The sequence below is a fragment of the Augochlora pura genome, chromosome 7, assembly GCF_028453695.1.
Source record: "Augochlora pura isolate Apur16 chromosome 7, APUR_v2.2.1, whole genome shotgun sequence".
Lineage (NCBI taxonomy): Eukaryota > Metazoa > Arthropoda > Insecta > Hymenoptera > Halictidae > Augochlora > Augochlora pura.
In genome coordinates this window covers 27,432,394-27,456,230 of record NC_135778.1, presented here as the reverse complement: position 1 = coordinate 27,456,230, position 23,837 = coordinate 27,432,394, and the positions used below count along the sequence as shown (strand labels likewise).

The window sequence follows — 23,837 nt, the reverse complement described above, 5'->3', positions numbered from 1 at the left end:
GTTAAAGCTAATTTGGACTATACAAACCTAAACTGAGGTATCTAGGCGTATCATGGATTGCCTGGAAATGGATTATACTTATGTTTAAGCAATAGTGGATTAGGTATTGATAGGTTATGTAGCTACCAATCGCTAGCAAGGCTCAGGAAATTCCAAGGGCCGTTATCTCCAATGATATTGTTACTTAGGCTTTCTACGAACTGGTTTATAATATTAACCGTTGCAACGACATTAGTTAATTAACAAGAATATACAATAAAGCTTATTTTCCGAAACAATAAACGTTCAGTAACACATCTGGCAGCCAGACTCGTCCGATATTGTCCTGCTAGCGAGTATCCTTGTTTCTTAAGGACTCCACCTATTACAGATGTACGTATAAACATCTGATAAACAATCACGACCAAAGAATATCCAGGTATCTACGATTTCAACACACCTTGTATATTTTTTCAAGCACCCCCTGTCATCTAAGAGAAAATCAAATTGTTTAGACCAACTTTAATCCTTCAACTGCCGATACAATCGCAAAGAAACAAATTGAGTACCAACAATAAACAACAAATTTCATTTGATAAACAAAATGTACAACTTAATGTTAAATTGACGTAACAGTGAAGGTGTCGCAATCGACGAAATATCGAAACCGTATCTACGCCTTTCGTACGTATCGGCAGACTCTCAAGGCCGCACATTCGCGCCCTCCAAAGGGTTATGAAAGCTACCGTGAATTAAAGTAGCCGAATATTAACGGGAGCCAGCGTATTGCGAATACGTTCGTGTATACTGCTGATCGTTCGCAGAAGAGTTCCCGAAAATGCGAAGCCCGCGGATTCCCGCCGTTTCTGGAAAGCCTGATCCCGGCCTGTGCGTCGACAGACTGTGCCCCCACTACCGAGCTCGCTCGAGGCGAGCGGAGCGCTAGCGCGCGCGAAAGAGACAGCGGTTTGGCTGCGATAAATAGCTGGCAGAGCCGATGCCGGCACGTAGACCACGTTTAGCAGTCGAGTGACGTCCACGCTTGCAAGCAGCAGACGTACTCCGAGGCTTAGAGCAAACGTTGCTATAGTGAACCCGAAGTGCTCGACGAGAGACAGTCTCTCACCGCGACTCTCTCGCGACCCGATAAGCAGCGCCGTTCGTGGGCTACTCTAATAGTCGATTTCGTCGCGCGACATTTCGCCGTGTTCCGCCGACTAACCGTGGAACACCGCCGAGTAGAAAGTGTGCTGTTCGCGGGACAGGTTCGGTGAAAGTGGAGCGATTTTCACGTGGAGACGCGGCGCTGACCTGCTGGATTACTTCCTCGTCGCAGCCGTGCGCAGAACGTTTGTTCGTTGCAAACCGTATTTGTTGTTCGTCCATCGAGTGTCTAAGGGCCTGCGAAACATGGTCCAGCAGCTGGGCACCGAGTTCGGAACCGGAAACTTGGGCGACGCAGCGAGATACTCGAACCAGCTGAGGACACTGGCGGACCTTACGGCCATGGCCAGCTTCGTTGTCGTGCAGGTAATCGATTACGAGGGCTCTTACTGGCAACCTTTGGCTACTGCTCTTCAACCGGCTCTCGATTGCCCGCGCGCCCTGTTTGCCGAACTCGTTTCTCGCGATAGTCCAAGGACTTGGTCCGTGGTATTCGACGACGGATCTCGGTGGCGTAGGGCTAGGTCGGGATCGAAGGTTCGTCTATTTTCTGCGGTGCGGTTTTGAGGTTGGGACGACGGCAATTTATTGGAATTTGTTGGACTGGGAATCTTTAGACGAAAGAAAATTAGGAGAGATCGGTGCTGATATGGAAATGCATTTATTTCTGGTTTGAATTGTTTTAGATTAGCTTTAAATTTGTTTTATTAGATTTTATTGAATTTCAGTTACTTTATTCGATTTTACTTAGTTTATTAAATTGTAGTTAGTTTATACAATGTTGCTTACTTTGTTCTATTTTTCTTTAATCGATTTTACTTTGTTCTATTTTTTTTAATTCAATTTCCCTTTATTCGATTTTTCTTTAATCGATTTTACTTCATTCCATCTATTTTAATTGAATTTTGCTTTATACAATTTTTCGTTTCATAAATTTCATCGTAAATGTACAACATTCAAACTCTGCTGGTAATTATTTAGTATTTGGAAATTTCTATTGTTCCGCGAAATTGTGTCTAAAGAGGCATATATAGTAGCATAGTTTTTCGCTGTGAATACAACTATGGGAGCTGTTATCTGGCAGCTTCGACTACTCTTCTTAATCAAGCTCGATGATTTGTCTTTTCTTATTTTTTAATGATAGTCTAAAGATTGATACAATTGTGTCAAGAAGGGAGCATTGACATTTTTTATTTCCTTATTTATTTATTAATGCTTGAAACGAGGTTGATTTGCATGGTTCGTCTGGGAAATATAGTTACATCTATGTATCTTCGATATTACTTATTGTTATGATTATTAAATTATTTAAAGCAAGTTCAGGGTGAAAGATTGCTTCACTTTCGGTAGAGGTACGGATCTAATGTTAATTAGGTCGAGTCATCTATACAATTAATTCGTCTATTCAATTAATTCTTCTATTCAATTAATGCTTCTATTTAATTAATACTTCTTTTCAACTAATACTTCTAGTGAATTAATTTTTCTATTCAATTCTATTCAATAAATTTTTTTATTCAACGAGCTCTTCTATTCAGTCAATCATTCTAATAAGTCAATACGAAATGAGGGTCACGAAAAGTCATCGTAACGTCACAAGTTCTTAATAATCGTATCTAAAATGTGTTTTGTTCAGTTAGCATAATTATTCACCACAAACTTACACAATCATAATCATTGACTACGATTATCCTTCCAAGCAGCGACAAAAACAGACTTGGGTCAAACTGAATATTACTTAAACAATATTCGTCAATTTCAAAAGAGTCGGCAAGAAAAAATTTCATTTTTTTCGTCCCATACATGCTTCGTTTGAAACAGTAATTAATTTCTCTGTTAAATGAAGCATTGTCAGAAGCAGAGAGATGTTTACTGTGCCAATTACATTCGTTAATTAACAGGAACATAGAGGGAGAAACTTATTTTTCGAAACAATACACGTTCGTGAAATTTCGATGCGATTTTATTCTCCAGTAAATAACAATCATGACAAGGAAGAGTCTAAAGTAATTAATAGAGATCTAAAGACAAAAGATACTGTTTTAGTTAATTATTTCATGCACGCGCGAAGGAAATATTACCTCAACTAATTACTTACAGTGCGTCTTAAGAAAATAGTACCTCGATCAACTATTTAAATTACTTCTTAAGAAAATGCTATTTCAATTTATTATTTAAATTACACCTTAGGAAAATACTACCTGAATTAATTATTTAAATTGCTCCTTAAGAAAATACTACCTGAATTAATCATTTAAATTACTTCCCAAGGAAATGCTGCGCGAATAAATTATTTAAAGTACATCTTAAGAAAACGTGACGTAAAACGACTAACTAAAAATAAATAGGGATAAAAACAAAGATGTAAACATAAATCAGAATGAACCATTTCCGATACGATCAAAAATATTTTCACCGAACACAGATCTCTCATTTTCGCGTCGACCATAAAAATCGTCGATTTATGCGACAAACTTGTCAAGTTGTTTGTTTTGATCCCATCGGGGAGCATTGACATCGGCAAATAAATATTCGTCGCGTGAGCACGACGGTGCGTGACTATTGGCCGGCCAATGAACAGGTGGCGCTAACAGAAAGAACGCGAGAGAACGATCATTAATTAGCGAGTTCCGCCGGGTAGCGTAATCGAGCAAAGCTTCACAACGAACGAACAGAGAGCGAACTCTAAGCGCCGTTTACCATTTTAAAGTTCCGCGGGCATAAATTTCACCAAGTTCCCTGAACAAAAGGTGCAAAAAAAAAGACGAGGGTGACTTTGGAATTAGCATGGCAAAATATTTGCTCGCGATTGCGCGGTATCATAGAGTCTAAGATAAAAATGCCGCGATATTGAGCTCCGAGCAGCATGTGCTTGTGGATTTAGCCTGGATCGCGCGATTTACGCGCAAATCTCGATCCATATGTTGCTGCAACGTTTCAATTGTTATTATTATTATTTGTATTATTATCGTTAGAATCGAGAGCACCGAAAATGATCGAAAAGTTTCCACTCGTGCGTTGCAGAGCTTATCAGGAGATTGTTTACAATGAGAAAGAATAAAGATGGATTTGGATATCGTAGCATCCGATTTCAGGTGTCATTATCGACGTGTGTTTCGTTGGCTCTCTATATTTGCGCGAAAAAATACCTGCCCGGCGAGATTCGCGGGATTAAAGTTTATCGAGGCGAGATCGACCCTCGAATTTCAAATCGAGAGAGGACGACACCGGTGTTTCGATTGATGCGAAAATACCAGCGCGACTAAAGAGATGGCGATCTCCGGGGAGTTCCGTGGCAATTCGTTCGATTTGGTGTTGTTTGTTCGAAACACGGACCGTTTCGATACGTTGTTTCACCTATTACAAGATTCGCGACGAGGCGCGGATTGAATTCCGTAAGGGGATACTTTAGCGGCGATAAATATTTGCGCGCGGATCGACGCCGGTGTTTCAGCAGGCGAACGATGTCGCGCGGATACGGCGAAGGGTTTATTTTATCGGGGGCGATAAAGCATCGCGTTCGACGGACTAACGGCGGACGATGGGACTTTATATTCCCATTCGGAACGCGAAAGCGACACGTTTGGCCAACGACCAAAAAACGCCGCGGAACGTCTGGTAAGCCTGGCCAAATATTCTCGGGCGGTCGTATCTGCCGAGAAAAAAATATATCGGGGCTTTGGGCGCTGGCTGATAAGCCTTATCAATGGGCACGGGATCCAGGATGTCGCCGATAAGAAGTGTCATGGGGTCATGTAATCGCGGTGCTTAATTAGTGACGGCTCGTTACGTGGTTCAAGAGTAAACTATTGGATGGATCTCTCTCTCCTTTTCTCTCTCAGTTCTTTCTCTCGATTTTTCTCTCGCTCTCACTCTCTCGAGTCAAGGTTCTCGCACAACAGACTGTTCTCAGACTTTATCAATTGTTGTTCCATGGCTTCGTCTTGATTTGTGTATTTGTCACGGCTCCCGGACTTTGGACCTATCCCTGGCATCCCCGAGACTTTTCAGGCTTTGGTGGACTTTGAGAAAAATCTGAGACGTTGTTCGGACGATTTTCAGACTTCGTTCAGGCTTGATTCGAAATTTGGCCATAAATCGGGGGGGATTTGACAGTAATTCAGAAGTCACCGAGGCTTCGGATTTGTTTTCAAATTTAATGATAACTTCGGGCCTTGCCAAAATGTTTGTCAGGATTAACATGGATATTTCAGACATTTTGGATGTTGTTGACACTTCGGATATTGTTGTAACTGCAAATTTAACAGTGGCGGTTGTCAATAATAACTTAGAACTCTCTCAGATTTCAGAGTTATTTCAAAATTTAATTGAAACTTTGAACCTTACCAAAGCATTTGTAAGACTTAATGTAGGCGTTCCTGAAGTTTCAGAATTAAATCAGACATCGTTAAGTCTTCAGACATCATTGAAACTCTAAATCTGACCCAGATGAGTCTTAATAGCAATTTAGAACTTCCTGAGACCTCAGACTTATTTTAAGATTTAATTAACACTCAATTATAAATAATAAAATTTAATTTAAATATATCTGAGATTCCAGAACTAACCCAGTTTTTTCTGATACTTCAGTCTTATTTCAGACTTGATTATAACTTCAGACTTAGCTTAGATCTAACTCAGACGATTTTCTGTATTCATTCAGAATTTTCGACGACTTCAGACTCACTCCAAACGTGATTCAGACTTCAGAGATAATCTAAATAATTCCCATATCTATCCCAGACAGATCTCAGTATGCAGACATAATCCAGGCATTGCTGAGACTTCAGAACTAACTCAAACATCTCTCAGAGTTTAGACTTAACTTACACATCTCCCACATTTGAGACTTAACCGATATGTCTGCAGGTCATATACTTAACCAGAAAATTCCTGATATTTCAGACCTTAACCAGATGTCTGTCAGGTTCTCTGATATTTTAGATCTAACTCAGAGGTTTTTGTGATTCCCTGATATTACAGAGCCAAACCAGACGTCTATCAGAATTCTTGATACTCCAGATCTAAACTAGACGTCTATCAGAATTCCTGATACTTCAGGGCGAAACCAGACCTCTCTGATTTTTTTATACTCCAGACTTAAACCAGACATCTCTGATTTCTTTATACTCCGGACCTAAACCAGACATCTCCCAGAATCTCTGATACTCCAGATCTAAACCAAACACCTCCCAGAATCTCTGATACTCCGGACCTAAACCAGACATCTCCCAGAATCTCTGATACTCCAGAACTAAACCAGACATCTCTGAGAATTTCTGATACTTCAGACGTAAACCAAACAGCTCTCAAAATCTATGATACTGCAGATCTAAACCAGACGTCAATCAGAATCCCTGACATTTCAGACCTAACCCAGACACAAACCCTGATACTTCATATCTAAATCAGACATCTCTCAGACCTCGGTCCTCTCGGAGTATTCAAATGAAGTAGAGATTTAACGAGCCACTTCCATCTTCAACACAATTCACCGCATTACACGATAATAGTCTGCCCTACTAAATTATGTTGATTAAAGTGGCTCGTTAAATCGAGTCTCCGCGATCGTTTGAATATTCTTCAAGAAGAGATGTCTCAACCGAGACATTTTCGACACTTCAGACCTCATTCAGACCCCAAAACTCGACCTACGTCAGTGCAACTAATAGAATCTCCGTTTCGGTCGTTCCGTCGAAGGATCTCCACCGTACTTTTCCACGATCACGAGATCTTGTCCCGCGCGATCTCGGATTTCGTTGAATTTGCTTAGCGCGAGATCTAAGATAGCGGGAGGCCGACGAGTGATAGACCCGAGGCATCGCGGCGATAACGGACTGCGCGTCAAGATCCTCGCAGATCGTCGCAGGCTTTGTCATCGACGGTGATATAATTTCCGTTGAGTCGTCGAACGTCATTCGAGAGCCGATGTATGCTTAGCCGCGCTTTTAGTTACCTGAACAATTACGTTTACTGTCGCGGAACCGATAATGGAATTACACCGTTAGTCACCGCTTTCCTGGAACTCGTTCGCGTGAGAATGGATCTAATTTGTCAACCGATTCGCTGATTCGCTGACCGTGTATAGGAGAGACCTGCGAAACTGTTTTTAATGTCTGAATATTAGCAAGCAATTTTCCACGAGGAAGTTTTCTCTTGACGCTGCAGTTTCATTCTTGCTAAGTGAAATTAGACTTGTTAGTTTTGCTAAGTAAAATGGAATTTTTATTCTTCTTAAATGGAATTAGATTTTCATTTTTGCTAGATGAAACTGTATTTTTATTCTTGTTAAGTAAAACTGGATTTTTACTTTCACTAAATAAAACTGGATTTTTATTCTTCTTAAGTGAAACTAAATTCTTATTCTTGCTAAATAGAACTACATTTTTATTCTCGTAAAATGACACTGGATTTTTATTCTCGTAAAATGACACTGGATTTTCATTCTTGCTGAATAAAACTGGATTTTCATTCTTGCTGAATAAAACTGTATTTTTATTCTTGCTAAATAAAACTAAATTCTTATTCTTACTAAGTAAAACGTAATTCTTATTCTTGTCAAGTAATTCTACATTTTTATTCCCGCTAAATAGAACTACATTTTTATTCTCGTAAAGTCGAACTGGATTTTCATTCGTGCAAAATGGAACTGGATGTTCATTCTTGCTGAATAAAACAGGATTTTCGTTCCTGTTGAATAAAACCGGAATTTTTATTCGTGACTAAACGCAGTCCTGGTTCTCGAACGAGGCGAACACGTGCAGCAGAAATAACTTTCACCGTGTCAAAGAAAACGAGCGAGAATCATCTCGTTGCGAATTGAACGAGATGCCGTTTGGCATTCCGACGAGCTTTTTAATTCAGCCAAATGCCAGGCTACGTTACACGAGGAAACCGGAGATTAGAGCGATTCCCTGACCAGGCGCAACATTACGTGGCATTTCGGAGCGGAATGGAAGCGTTCGAAGAAAAGACCGCGCGCGCGCTGGCACTTTCCCACGATTCAATTATCGCGAGCACGTCCGACAGAGACGCCCGAAACACGATAACGCGAGGCAACGGTCGAAATCAATTTATTTGTATAGACGATAAACCGTGTATCTGGCAAATCGGTGTTGCAATATCGTTTCGAGACTTTCTCGATCGAGTCGTCTTTATCGATTATTAACTTAACGATTGTTACCTTATCGATGATATAACGTGTATTCGATAGAAAAATATCATCACGTGGATACATGAGATTAGTATTGTTTCGATGACCGTTTGTTGGAAGATGTACCCGATAATTTATTTTAAATTATTTCGAGAGAAATTTTAAGCGAATCAAAATGTAATCTAAAATATTTAAGGATGGCTTGAAATTAATTTTGAAATAATTTCAAGTTATTTTAAGTAACTTACAATTTAAATTAATTTTAAAATAAATTAAAATGATATGAAATAGCTTGGATCAATTTCAAAATAAGTTAAAATAATCTAGTTATCTAAAGTATTTTAAAATATTCTAAAATATTTTTAAATAGATCCAAAAATAATTTAAAATATTTTAAAGTAATCTTAAATATTTTAATAAAATCTAAAATATTCTAAAGTAATCTTAAATATTTTAATATAATCTAAAATATTTTAAAGTAATCTACAATATTGTAAAAAAATCCAAATTATTTTAATATAATCTAAAGTATTATGAAATAGTTTAAAATAATGTTTAAATATCTTAAAATAATCTAAAATAATTCCAAAGAGTTTACGAATAATAGTTTAAAAGTTAATAATAGTTTAAAAATTACCTGTTCCTAAACATTGCCTCTCTGCGAACTCTCATCGTGCATGACTTTCTCCGCCAATTACCCCACTAATTGCCGTGAAACCATCGGCTAGATTCTTCGGATCATTAACTCTTTTTCGAAACTGGGAACGTCATGCACGCAGAATCAAGATCACGTTTGCCCAATTACCGTGCGCCGTTTCTGTTCGATCGCCTCTTCGGTGACCCAATTATGTCTGCCTCTGTGTCCCGCCGCATTGCGATGCCATTTTCCAAAATATTTGCTATGACACAGAGCATGCCACTATTTTTACGATTTACGATATTATCTGCGGATATTTTACAAATTATTTGTAATGGTCCTTAAACCTTTCGCTACGGGTACCGACTATCACAAGCGCGACTTGCTGTGTACGGGTGCTGACTATAGTTGGTGTATATTTCTATATAAATATAATACATGTAATATTATAGAGCAAAATACGATTAAATAGAATATAATACAATACAATAGAATACAATGCAATATAATAATATAAATGAATTATTTAAAAAAAGAGAAATTGTGACAACAACACATGGTGTTCCCAGGCGGTCACCCATCCAAGTACTGACCATGCTCAACACTGTTTCACTTCGATGATCGGACGAGAATCGGTCTTTTGCAGTGCGATTTGATCGTTGTCGCGGTATACTTTTATATAAATATAATATATGTAATATTATAGAGCAAAATACGATAAAATAGAATATAATATAATGCAATACAATAGAATACAATGCAATATAATAATATATACTACAATACATTATAATTCAATATTATATAATACACTACGATATATTAGACTATAACATATAACTAGACTGTAGGACTCTAAATAACTCGTTCCATGGCGTCACTCCACCAAAACAAACTACCATAACAAAAGGGTTAACGCGCACACAGTGTTTGAAAAGATATAAAATCAAAGTTGGCGATTAGCAAATTGATCGAAGACTATACTTCCGGTTTCCCAAGCGAGACAATTCCATTTTTATGTCTACTCTAAGGAGGGTGGGTAGGTAGAGGGGAAGGTGATAATTGCGAATCCAGAAACGTAGAGTTTAGCTATCAAAAGGAATTCCATTTCGCAGTGTCAACGACCAGTTAGCGATTTGCGTGGAAGATTTCGAGTCGGAATAGCGGGAAGGGACAAAGCGTGGGTAGCAGAAGGGTAATCTCGGAGGAGGCTCGAGCCGCGTTTATCGCGTTCAGAAAACAATCTATTCGATAACAGGTCAGTCCTCTCTTTGTGCATCGATATCCGCGTAATCGTTCGGGATAAAGAGGAATCCTTTGCTGCTGCGTCGCTGATAAGCACTGTCTCTCTGCTCCTCCCTTCTTTTCTCATTGTCTCTATCTCTCTCTTTCTCTCTATATATATTTCTTTCTCACTCTTTCTCTCTCTCTATATATTTTTCTCTTTCTCTTCCTCTTTATTTTTCTTTCTTTATTTTTTCCCTCCCTCTCTATTTCTTTCTCTTTACCTCTCTGTATATTTGCCTTTCTCTCTCTCTCTCTCTCTCTCTATTTCTCTGGTTATATTTCTTTCTCTCTTTCTATGTCACTGTCTATATTGTTCTTTACATATTTCTCTCTTTTTCCTTTTCTTTCTTATTTTTCTGTTTCTCTTGCTGTCTTACCCTCTGTCTCTCTTACTCTTTGCCTACCCGTTTCTCTTCCTCTCTGCCTATCTGTCTGTCTTACTCATTGCCTATCGGTCTCTCTTACTCTCTCTCTCTCTCTCTCTCTCTCTCTCTCTCTCTCTCTCTCTCAGCCGTCCGACGCAGTCTCAGCATCGCCGCGGATTGTTTGTCCTGCGTCGAAATTTCATGCGCGACACGCACCGTCTGTAAACATCGTAAATTAACAGCGATAAGGGTCGTCGTACAAATCGGAAGCGAGAGAAGTCACGCGATTGTTTGACGAGCTTCCGCCCCACGTTTACCAGTGAAACGATACACCTCCTCTTATCCGAACCAACGAGACACCTCGAGAATTTACACCTACTACTACTACCCCTCTTTCTAGCTGCGAGAAAAAGTCTACACGTGCGAACGGTCACGAAAATATTTGGATGCTACTTCCGAGTGGAATAACCTTTTTCAAATAGCAACAAATGACTCGGCAATTTTTTAAGTTGTTAGAACTGGCTCGCTGAACAATTATTGACAACGTTGCTGCAATAATTTTAACCGGGTGAAGTGACAAAGGGCGTTTGTACTGAATGTATCTTATTGTATTTTTATGGATGTGATAAATGAATCTGTTATTGTTTAATATATATTAAATATATTTTATTGTAGTTTCATATATATTAGGTAAATTTTCTTGTGTTTTAATATAAATATATTGAATGAATTTTGTAATATTTTCATAGATATATTAAATAGATCTTATTATATTCTCATATATGTATATATTAAGCAGATCTAATTATATTCTAATAATAGATATATTAAACAGATCTTTTTATATTTTAATATATGTATCACACAAATCTTATCATTTTTTTTCTCCGCATATATTACATAAATCTTGTTATATTTTAATGTATGTAAACTAAATTCCATTACATTCTATTAATATACACGTTAAATCTACCTTATTTTACTTCATACACTGTACTCATTTTCAATATCTTTTTACAACAGTTTCTCCATAGATCTTAGCACAAAATTATTTAATACAAAACCTCATAAACTAGACAATACGATAATATTCATATCCCGGGTCTCGATTGACCCAGGAACTCGGTCTCGAGAGCGTCGACGTGTTAAACCCGAACAACGTATAATCGTCACTAAGAATTGATCGCAAAGCGAACGGCAGCAAGAACTAACCCCTTTAATTGTTCTTTTACAGTTCCAGCGAATGCTGAACAAGGAACTCTCCTACTTCTCCGAGTCCTCGAAGTCTGGCGTCGAGATCTCAGAGTACCTCTGCACGACTTTCCTCGGTGAGTAGACGGAATTATTTGCTTTTTCGAGGCTGGGCACTCGTCGGACGGCCGGCACGGAAATTCATTTACTTTTGACGAAAGTTCACGGTCGACGCGATTCTATTCCCCGGGGGATCGATAATAATTGCCGGTCAATCCGGTTGCTTTCGATCGACCGCTAAAAATAGATTTCACCTCGCATCAACATTTTAACGCTCCGCCGCGGCATCCGCGATGGTGACCATTGAAATTCGCTCGGTGCGCTGTAACCATTTTCACGATTGCAATTATATATATATATATATATATAATTCTCGAATCAGTATTTCGAAAATTGTATATCTTAGAAACGTTAAAAAATTTCATTGTTATAATTTTTCGAGTATTTAATAGTATTGTATTCTATCATTTTTCAAATTGCGTTATTTTCCTGATTAATAATATTTTTTAATTGTATTAGTTTAAGTTGAGATTAATTTTTGGAGGAGTTGAAAATGGTGTCGAATTTTTAATCTTGTTGAATTATATCAATTTTTAATCTTTTCGAATTATATCAATTTTTTAACTATTTTTCATTGAATTTCTCGAGTCTGGCATATATGTTCACGATTATTTATTCCGTTTTATGTATTTGACAAAAAGTTCTGAAGCGTGACAATTGACGTAGCCTTATTCTTTAACTATGTCCTTTGAACTAGACTAATCCCAATTATTTATATATCGCCCGACTAGAATAATTCCAATGGAAACATCGCAGTCGATTGAAAACCCTTGATTTTCTCGATATCCCCCGGTCTTCGGCGAGCTCGTAAAATCAGAGAAAAATAATGGACGTTGAAAATATTGGTTCGCAACGATGCGTCGGAGCTACTGTATAAATTTCAAGCGAACCGATCAACTTTAGCATGAAATATCGTGTCAACAGTTTCGATGAACCAAGTTGCGAGGGAAACCAGTTCGAAGTTTCGCTAACCAACCAGTCGCCTCGAGGCACATACGCGCGTTCGAAACGTTTGAAACCACATTTTTCTTTTGTGTTCAAACAAATCGTTTCGCGCGCGTGTTTCGCGATGTTTACACCATATACAAATATGAAAAAGAGTTAATCTTTTAGAGTCCTATATCCCTTTATTCTATAATATCGCAACAGACTCGCTGTGAAGATTTAGAACGTAATATACGAATTATCTATCACTATTATTTATAAATGGTTAGAAGTACTTAAACATATTTTGAAATATCTAGAAATATTAAAAAATATTTGTTATTAATATATAAGAAATTGAAATGGAGGTAGAATTGAAATAGATATTTTTCTGATTTTATCGGTAACAAGCAAATGCTAATTCACGTGGTTTTGAAACAAGTCGTAGTACAAGGGGTTAAAGGTTTAATAGATGGTTTAATTTTAATTGGATCGAGCTGGTTGTGTTCACGGTGACGAAAAGAAGGAAGGGGAAAGATAAAGGATCGACGAGGTCGCTCGGAGAGCATATATCAGGGGCAATGAAACGGGCGCCGTTCTCTTACGCATCGAAGGCCCTTGAGAACCCATAGAAGCATGATCGTTTCTCGAGCATTCATCCCGTCCGGCGCGCGCTTTGTGCAACCGGCACCTTTTTGCTCGTGGAATCAGGAAACGTTCGGAATCGTTTGCGCAAACCTCCGTTCTCCTTTTCATCTAGGGACGCTTGGAAAAAAAATCATAATTGTGCCCTGAGTCACGGGAGGCTCGCAACGCTTCCGTATCTCGCGACAGCCAGTGAGGGTCGTGTAAGAAGCTTTTGTAACAAAGGCAACGAGACTATTAATCTCACAGCTTTTACGTACTTTAACGAGACTTATTAGAGTAAAAGGAAATTTATATCGTGCGGGAATAATAATCTGATTCGAAGTTATAGCATTGCGAAAGAAAAATTGTGGAGATTAGATGCAGCGTGAGAGACGCGAAAAGGACGCGGTTCGAGATTTTTTCTCAGTGGAACTGAGAAGTCTATTAATTCTACAATTTTCATGTAAATTGAAGAGACTTTTTAGAGTAAAATAAGATTTACTTCATTGGAAAATAATAATCTGCTCGGAAGTTATAGTGTTACGATCAAAGACTTAGAAACGATCGTGTATTCTCACGTCGGACTCTAACGACGTATTCATTTGAGCAATGTTTTAAACGAAACTAACAATTCCATCAATCTCACATTTTTTACATAAATGAAAGAACCTTTTCAGAGTATAATAAAATTTAGTTCGTTCGAAAATAATAATCTTATCAGAAGTTGTATTATTTCAAAAAGAGACTTGAAATTCAAACGAAGATTTATCAAAAAAAAATGTCGTCGGTTTTTTTCCTGCGAAACGCCGAATATTTCGCAAATATTGATTTAGTTGCGGTGTTAGATGATAAAAGAAAGCGCGCGAACGATGTCTGCGGAGTTTCATGCAAATCGGACGGCTGGTTGCCGAGATATGCAATCGTGTCGGACATCGCCGCTTCTTTTTTTCCCGGAAACCGAGATCACTAAGTTCGCTAATTACACAAGCGTTTTAGCGGCACGTGCGATTGTAACACGATGCAGGAAGAGGATGAATAGGTTTTTCGGGCCCGTTCCAGTCAGGGAGACTGCTAAAAATGGACGAGAATTCAAGCCGGAGGGAACAGGAATGGCGAGATAGACGTCGACACGCATTTAAATTCGAATGGATAATGAGCCGACGCACAGCGGTTTAAAAAACTCGTTACACCTCAAAAAGTCAACTATTCCAAATGATTATTCAATTTGCATTGTTTTTCGAAGATCTGTGATCCTTAAAAATAAATTTAATAAAATTGAACAAATACTTTACTTGTTGTAAACATTTAAGGCAGTTCGTCTGACGGAACTCAGCTTCATAGAGATGTACTGATTATTAAATATTTTTGCTCCATCTTTTTATGTCATAAAAATCACAATTTTCTAATAATATATTAATATTAAAAATCATATATATTTTCTTAGTTATTGCTGATAATAATATTCTCTATATTTGACAGAGAATAACTTTTGATCTGCAACAATCTTCGAGTTCTAACAAAAAGGAATATTTTGTTTAAATATCGCTTTAATTCAGAATTACCATATCGAATCGGAAGCATAGTGGCTGTCGCGTTCTGCTTTTAATTAAACACCGCGGAACAACGTTCCATCCGCTGTCCAACTTCTAACCGAGCTCCGCGGATATACCGCAGCCATAATTTAATTGCAGCCTTCCGTGCGGGTTCATTAACGTTATAGTTATTCCTAACGAGCTCGCCTAATGCGTTATCTAATACTCGCGGGCTGAAATTCGCGAATCCCGTTCGCTGATCGAGAAAATAAGAAACTGGTAAATCGTCGGGTTACAAAGTTCTGTAACTTCGTCACAAAATGATGGAAGACGATCAACTTAGGCTCCTTTTGAAGAGTACGAAATGTGCTTTAAAATCGCGTTAATTATATTGCGATTGCATTATTGTATCGTTAATGATTGCAACTTTAGTAACAATGTTTATTTTATGACAATTTTTCGACTTTGGAAACGTTTGGAGAATCTGAAAAATTTTTTTGGCTATTGAGTCTATAGTAGTCTGAAAGAATAGAGTCTCCTCTTTGCAATGAGTGTCAAAAAATTAGTTCTACGATTTTTTTTTACCGTCTCCTCGCAGTCTGAATGAGCGCGGTACCGCGACAGACTATTAGCTCTCACGCGTCGACGCCACACTTCTCCTTCAGACTGCGACAAAACGGCGAGAAAAAATCGTAGCTTTATTTTTGATAACTCATTCGAAAGCTGAATCTTCGCTCTTTAATTTTATGGTAATTTTAGCCTTAGAAAAAATTTATTACCCCCTGCACAGACTTTTGAATTCGTAATAAGATAAACGTTTTCCAACAAACGACAATTTTCACAATTTCCTCTAAATCTCGCGATTACGATTTTAACAAGACAAATCAGACAAAGGATTCTGAAACTGGACACTGTGCTGTTTGAAACAAGCATAAGCGGAACATCGTGCGATTTTTTTTTAAAGAAGTTATGGGTATCAGAATTGTAAGAACCCCGGGTCGTCGACGATCAGAAATCGGAGGCTTGCTCGCGAAATCGAATAAGTTTGTTGCCGAGGTCGCCGAGCGAGAAATGCTAGGCGTTACATAAACAAATTACGCCACGCTCTGAGCCCAGTGATCCGTGAAATCACCTTCGAGCCGTGTCGCATGGTAGCATCGGCTATTAATTAGTTTGGAGGCGGCCGTCGGCCGTAATACTTCGCCCAACGAGGCCTTAACCCTTTCTAGCGTATTAACACTTTATTGACCGGCCGTTAGGCCGTAAACATTTCCGTTATTGTAGAATAATTAAGTCTACCAACATTTTTATATATTCATTTACTTTTATTATTCATTTTTAATTTCATTTATTTTCATTTGATTTATTTTGCTTTCACTTGATTTCTATTTTACTTATTTTAATTCTTTCATTTTATTAATCGCGAAAGAAAATATTTAAAAATAATGTATTATATAATAATACATTAGCTTACGATAGTAAAATCTAACTCTTTTATCTGGGTAATAGATAACAAAGTATTGGTTGTCATAGCAATCAATTAACAGGCTATCGATCAGAGGATTTAAGGCTTTATGAGCTACGGTCGATAAAATGTTAAATTTATACATAAAATACTTAAGTAACATTCAAGGTTGAGAAGGAGAAAGATCGTTTCGATTCTCTCCTAAAAATTTAAATATATGTAACACGGTAATACGTTTCGATTTTGCGTAAAAATAAAAGAATAAATAAATGGCTTCGGTGACCGAGACACGAGACACAAGCCAGCAAATGTTTAATCGGCCGGCTCTGGTTTCTGTCCGCAGACAAGCAACAGGAGTTGGATCTGCCCTCCCTGAGAATCGAAGATGCGGTCACGGCTGCAGGCAGCACAGATGCGAGGGTGGTCAAGAAGATGGAGCGGGCCCAGCGGGGCCCGGCTGCCATGTCCCACATCAGCGGCGTGAAACGGCCGCTCACGCACACGAACAGCTTCACGGGAGAACGTGTACCACTCTACGGTGTTGAGACACCCAGCGAGGAGGAGCTCGGCAAGGTAAGAAATCCGCTGGCCCTCGGACCTGCCTGGGTCAGTCACCTGAGAACAGTTAGACGCAGAGATACAGTTTGATCTTGGGGCCTTGAGAGGGAAAAAAAACTTGATCTGTCTCGAGATAGATCGATGGATAGGGCCCGATATGGTTCGACGGATAAGTCCCAACTTGGATTGATGGATGGCTATTCATCCGAGTTGATGGATAGATAGGAAGTTGGATTCGTGAATTAGATTCATGAGTTAGGTTCATTAGTACACAGGTAGATTAAGTGATGTTTTAAATAGGTCCCAAAATCGATTTGTCGACAGGTTAAATTTATAAATAGGTGACAAAATAAATTGGTAAATAAGTCCTGATTTAAAATTATGCCCAACTTGCGAAGTGAATTTTTGTGTAGGTTTCAAGATAGTTTGAAAATTAATAAGTCCCAAAATGAATAGATAAATAAGTTCCAAATGAATCGGTAAATAAGTGCCAAGCTAGATTTATTTATAGATTCCAAATTAAATTTCTGTATAGGTGTCAAGCTATATTGATTGTTAATAGGACCCAAAACGAATTGATAAATAGGTCCCAAATGAATTGCTAAATAAGATCCAATCTAAATTCATTTATAGACCTCAAATTATATTTCTATATAAATCTCAAGTTAAATTGGTAGTTAATAAGTCCCGAAACAGATCGATAAATAAGTCCCAAATGATTGCTAAATAAGACCCAATCTAAATTCATTTATAAGTCCCAAATTAAATTTCTATATAAATCTCAATTTAGATTGATAGTTCTTCGATCCCAAAACAGATCGACAAATGTTTGCCAAATAAATTGATAAATAAGTCCCAAATATAGGTCCCAAAACAAGTGATTAAGGTTAAGGCTAGGTTACCTAAGCATTTCATCTCGATCGTTTAGACTGATCTGTACGTCATCGAATCTTCTGAATTTCCCAGAGAGTTTCTATTCGGTATGAATGACACGTCTTCCTCGTTTTGCTTACGTGACACTTACATAAACGGCCGACAATCGTGAAAGCGAAATTGATGAACGATGCCAGCACTTTCTAACCATCCGAGGAAGGTCGCTGTCGAGCATCCACGATTTTTGGCATGTGTCGCTTGCATAACATTGTTAAACCATTGACGTAGATGATATTGCATTCTGATCAACTCCTTTGGAAGAGCTGCCACTGTGCATCGACGTATACAATTTTACTAAAACAAAGTGATCGAAGCGATGTTAATTTCCTTTTATTAAATCAAAAGCTTCTTGTCGATTTTTTCGGTGTCATTTGTTGTTATGGAATACTGTTTTTTATGAAAAATATGACTCGATGTAATAGTTTAGAAAGGTCTACTTATGAAATTCTTCAAATTAGAATTACTTATTAATTGTACAAGTTGTGATAAACAATTGGTAAATAACTTTGTATTTAATAAGAAAAATTATAGTTGTCCAATCTTCTTGAATGATGTTAAGTATACAGTATTAATAATATATTGCAGTATGTATTAAAAGTGTAATTCATACGTTGCAATATGTACTAAAATATATTGCAATCTATACTAAAATAATTTGCAACATGTATTAAAATAAATTACAATATATAATATAAATGTATTACAACATATACAAAAACTACCCTATAGTCAATATGAAAAACAGTGCCCTAATTAATTTTCATTTCAACAACAAATTGGCGAACTCCGAAAAACTCTGACTATACCTAAAAACCATATTCAGTCTTCGATATCCATTTACAGTTAACGCATGCACATAAATCGCTTTCTCGAACTTGCAGTTTGAAATTTCGATTCGCTGTCGAGCACACAGTGGGCGCCTTTCCGAAATAAATCCGTCGCGAGCGTTTCTATCTGGGGTTTCCATAGCTCCGAATCGCGGGAAAACCGCAAATCGGATCAGGCAGTGCGCCGCGATACACCAGATTTAATCCCCTGTTAATTCCGCGCTGTTGTCCGGTTATCAATCGGGTGTGCACAGGACCCGGAACACGTGTAATCTCTCAGAGAGCGGGGGATCGAAGACGCGTCTGGAGCGCGTACAGCCGCAGCTGCGCGAGGATTTTCCCAGGTGTTCGGCTGTCCCGCGAAGACAAAAACCGGGTCTTATCATTTTTCCGCGGCGCTCTTTGTCCGACAGATGCGCCTAGGATACGAACACCTGTTACTGCTCTGACATAATTTCATCGCGAAATTACCGTTATTTTTCTCGATCTTTTGCGGAGAAATGACGCGTTTCTTTAATTTACGAGTTTCTTTTTCTTTTTGTGTGAAGAATAATATATTCTTTTTATCTATAATAGTAATAATGGCAATAATAATAGTACGATAATAATAGTATAGTCACGTATTAATATAAAATAATATAATAATGTAATGTATAAAATATTTTATAACGTATATACTAATAATAACAGCAATGCGAATAGTACAATAATAACAGCACGATGATAATAGTATAATAACATATTAATATAAGATGATATAATAATATAAAGTATAATATATTTGATAACATATGATAATAATGACAATAATAATGGATTTTGGAACATAATGAAATTTACGGGAACATGCGACGAGTATCCGAATGATCGAGCGACCCAGAGTTGTATTAATATAATTATATCGTAATTCGATTACGTAATCCGGTATTATTTCTCGCTTTGAAGTATTAATAGAAGATAAATATGATCGCAGATTATTTCATGTAGATCTACTTAAATGATTGAAAACGATAAAAATTATTTATGAGTACAATCACAATCGATACTTGTAAATTATCATTTAATTCTTTATTACTTATTATCTATTTGACAGAACGGACTAAATAAATAACAATTATCATTCGTAATTAATGTAATTGAAGTATTGAGCATTCTAAAATTGTACTCGTATTGCATTACGAATTACGTTGTAATTTAATAGTAATTTAAATTACGAACAACTAATTGGTAACAACTAACTATGGAATAAGTAATTCTTACTTATTCCATACGTCGCGACGAATGAGTAATAAATAACAAAGAATTAAACGATAATTAACAAGTAACAATAAGAAATAAGATTTATCGTTCTATTATAATATAATTCAATTACTTTACAATTTCATTGAACGTCAACTCGAGATACAAACCACAATATTATTCAATTATTTCACCATTTAATCGAACAACAATTTAATTACGGATCACACAGTAATTGTCGTAAAATGTAATTGTTTCACGTTGCAATGTAATTACACACCAATCTGCGATACTTATTCAACAACTAATTACAACATTATTTAATCGCTCCGTAACTCAATCGAACTATGACCTGAAACATAAATTACAATGTAATGGAATGTACATCCTGATTTAATTACGATACAATTGCGATACAGTTTGAATTATTTCGGGAGCATAATTCCCCACGACTGTAATTCCACACGGCCCGGGCATTAGCGCAGCCGGCTGATTTAAGATCTGGGCTAGGAAATTTCCAGCGAGATGCCGCAGTTTACATATTTGCCTCCTCTCGCTGCCGTGCTAGCTGGCGGGGCGGAAAGAATAGAGAAAGGACGGGGGAAAACCACTCGGATGTACGTGACCCATCAGCGGGCGCCGGGAATCTCTTTGTGCTCCGTGTTAGCACTGATAATCGAGCGCGATGTTTAACCAGGCATTCGGCAAATAAAGCGCGCCGATGCCGGGGGGGTTCAAGGCACCCTTCGCCCCGGCGTTTTCCACGCGGCGGTTTCCTTCGCGTTGTGGACGAAGCATTGTGGACGAAGCGTGGTGGACGAAACATTGTGGATAAAGCGTCGGGGACGAAGAGTTGTGAACGAAGCCTTGAGGACGAAACGTCGGAAATGAAAAGTCGCGGTCGAAGCGTTGTAGTCAAAGCGTCGTAGTCGAAGCGTCGCGGTCAAAGTTTTGCGAACGAAGCTTTGCGAACGAAGCTTTGCTACCAAAGCTTTACTACCAAAGCTTTGTTACCAGAGTTTTGCGACCAAAGCGTAGCGAACGTGATCAAAAGCTTTGTGATCAAAGCGTCGCGGTCAAAGCTTTGCAAACAAAGCTTTGCGTCCAAAGCTTGTGACCCAAGCTTTGTGATCACAGCGTCGCAGTCAAAGCTTTGCGACCAAAGCTTGCGATCAAAGCTTTGTGATCAAAGCGTCGCAGTCAAAGCTTTGTGACCAAAGCGTTGCCAACAAAGTGTCGCGGTCAAAACTTTGCGAACAAAGCATCACGAAGAAATCTTTGCAACCGACGCTTTGTAAACCAAGCTTTGCAAACCAAGCGTCACTCTCGACGGCCGTCACGGGTGGGTCGCAGGCCCTCGTGATTAGGCCACCGATTCGGCACGAGGCCACCGGCCGCAGATAACCCAAATTCCCGAATCCCTTATCGTGGTCGTTATCGCCTCACCTCTGTTTACGGCGGAACCGCGAAACGTGCACAGAACACGAGGACGCGCCTCCCGGATCAGCCGAGAATCAGGCTCTAATTTCCAAGAGACATTCGACGCGCACCCGTCGGGAAACTTTCCGTTCCTCCCAGTGCCGTTCACCTGCCGGCTTCGATGCTTCGCACGTACCTCCCGCTAAGTACCATTAACTGATCGCAAACACTCGCGACAAGTTCAGGTCGCTTGGTGCTACTTCTCTCGATCCTAGTGCGCGGTGATGGGAAATGATTTTTTTTAGGGTTCGTGGAAAAGGGAATCGAGTCGTCGATACGCTGTTCGAGGTATGGAAAGGGGGCGGGGTCTGTAAAATTTCATCTCTGTATCATCTCCTAGGGGGTAGTTATGGGGAAAAATCTGATTTCCAATTTTTTGGTCATTTCTCTTAGGGTATTTGAGGTAAAATTCTGAAAAAATTCTGAGCTGTAGTTGCTGTTGGGACACACGTTTGAGAATTTGTGCAAATTTTTTAGTTCAATATTATAGTCTTGATGATGCTGGTTATGGTTGGGGATGATGGAAGGATTTTAACCTCGCTTTCGTTCCTCAACTTTGAGTTCGAATGTTGAAAAAATTCTGAAATAAAACTATTATCAGGAGACGCGTCTGAGAATTTTTTCAAAATTTTTCACTTAAATCTATAGTCTTGACAAGTATGAGGGGAGATGGAGAGTTTTATAAAATAACTCTAAGAAACTAGAAGTAACTCTGAGAAAAATCTGACACGTAGCAACGAGGAAGACAATTATTTAAGAACTTTTATAAATTTTTCTATCGAAGATTGTAAAGGTAAATAAAAAATTAAGAGAGCTGTATCTCGCTGCGTCTGCTGAGACGGCGGACCTAGGTCAACCACGAGGCAACGACGATTGTCCGCGTATCTGACGTTGTTTTAAATTTCCAGCTCCTGTCGGACATCGACAAGTGGGGCATCGACATCTTCAGGATAGGCGACCTGAGCAGCAACAGACCGCTGACCTGCGTCGCGTACACAGTCTTCCAGAGGCGAGACCTGCTCAAATCCCTGGCCATCCCGCCGAAGACCTTCGTGACATTCATGATGACCCTAGAGGATCATTACGTCAAGGACAATCCCTTCCACAATAGCCTCCACGCGGCCGACGTGACCCAATCCACCCACGCGCTGCTCAACACGCCCGCACTACAGGTTAATATGTATTCAACGTTAATGCGTATTCAATGGCCCGGGCTCGATCGTGTGCACCCAGAGTCGCTTTCGCAACCGCGTCGAAAACAGCCGGCTAGGCGCAATAAACTCTCGGCGTCGATTACTTATCGGCCGCGGATCGTTCGCGTCTCGTTAGAACCGTTTAGCGTCCACGGATTAGCGCCTCGCCGGCCGGTAATTAATGTCCCGGTCGCACGCTCGCGAATTTCAACGAAGTCGTGGCCGAATTACACGCGGCTGTTCTCGATTCGGTAGACAATTGGTGTGATAATTTTTTTTGGAATCATTAAAAAGATTGTTATAAATTTCTTTTAGAAAAATCACACGGTTTATGTGGTATCGATAGCCATCTTCCTTTTCATTTCTTGTTTCATAATGATCTTACCTAATTTATCATACGAAATTATGTTTAATAATTGTTAAAAATTGCTTTTGGAAGAAGTTGAACTTATATTAAAATAAAGTTTATGCTTTGGAGGTTGCTACTTGTGGATTTGAAATAAAAATTGTGAGAAGGATAAGAAAATAGAGACAATACGTCGAAGAATGATTGAGTCATGTTACTGAAATGAAAATGAGTAATTCCTGGTTGTCGCAAAAATTTATTTTTATTGAAATTGCAAAGGTCTGAATATTGACTACTAATTGGATGTTCTCAGTTTAGTGGAACGTTTTCGTTGACGATGTTTTCTATTTGGTACATCATAGACAAATTTTTAACAAGAAATTAGTTATAGCGTATGAAAGTAGAGGCTTTAGTCTTCAAAATGAGTATAATGTAGATGTCCTACGATTTTTTTTAAGTAAATGATGAGAGTCTGAATATTGACTTCTTCCTCAAGCGTTGTGAACTTTACAGATAGTTCTGTAGAACAATATTTCCATTCGCCAGACCATAGAGAAATTTTTTACTAAGAAACGAATTATAGCATATAAAAATAGAGACTTCAACCTTCAAATTGACTCTAGTCTGATTGTCAGAAGATTTTTTCTAAGCAAACTGTGGGAGTCTAAATATTGACTACTTCCTTAGGCGTTATGAATTTTAAAGCGAGTTCCTTAGCATGATATTTCCATTCGCTAGACGGTAAAAAGAGTATTTACCAAAAAATGAAATACAGCATATAAAAGCAGATTCTTCAGCCTTAAAAATCAGTCTAGTAT

General features: G+C 38.5%; 1 protein-coding gene and 1 pseudogene across 16 annotated transcripts in view; one reads left to right on the top strand and one right to left on the bottom strand.

Annotated features, from left to right (window-relative positions):
• The window catches only part of Dnc (phosphodiesterase dunce), a 467,245-nt gene that overhangs the window by 437,168 nt on the left and 6,240 nt on the right, over positions 1-23,837 (top strand). For 15 of the 16 annotated variants that reach the window (XM_078188084.1, XM_078188083.1, XM_078188079.1 and 12 more), the window contains 3 exons: positions 11,820-11,913; positions 16,788-17,017; positions 22,389-22,652. In XM_078188084.1, coding sequence (XP_078044210.1) covers positions 11,820-11,913; positions 16,788-17,017; positions 22,389-22,652 — 588 coding nt within the window. Of the gene's footprint in view, positions 1-997; positions 1,510-11,819; positions 11,914-16,787; positions 17,018-22,388; positions 22,653-23,837 lie in introns of those variants that run through there. The other variant, XM_078188087.1, reaches the window with a different exon arrangement.
• Positions 9,478-9,597, bottom strand: LOC144473913 (5S ribosomal RNA; annotated as a pseudogene).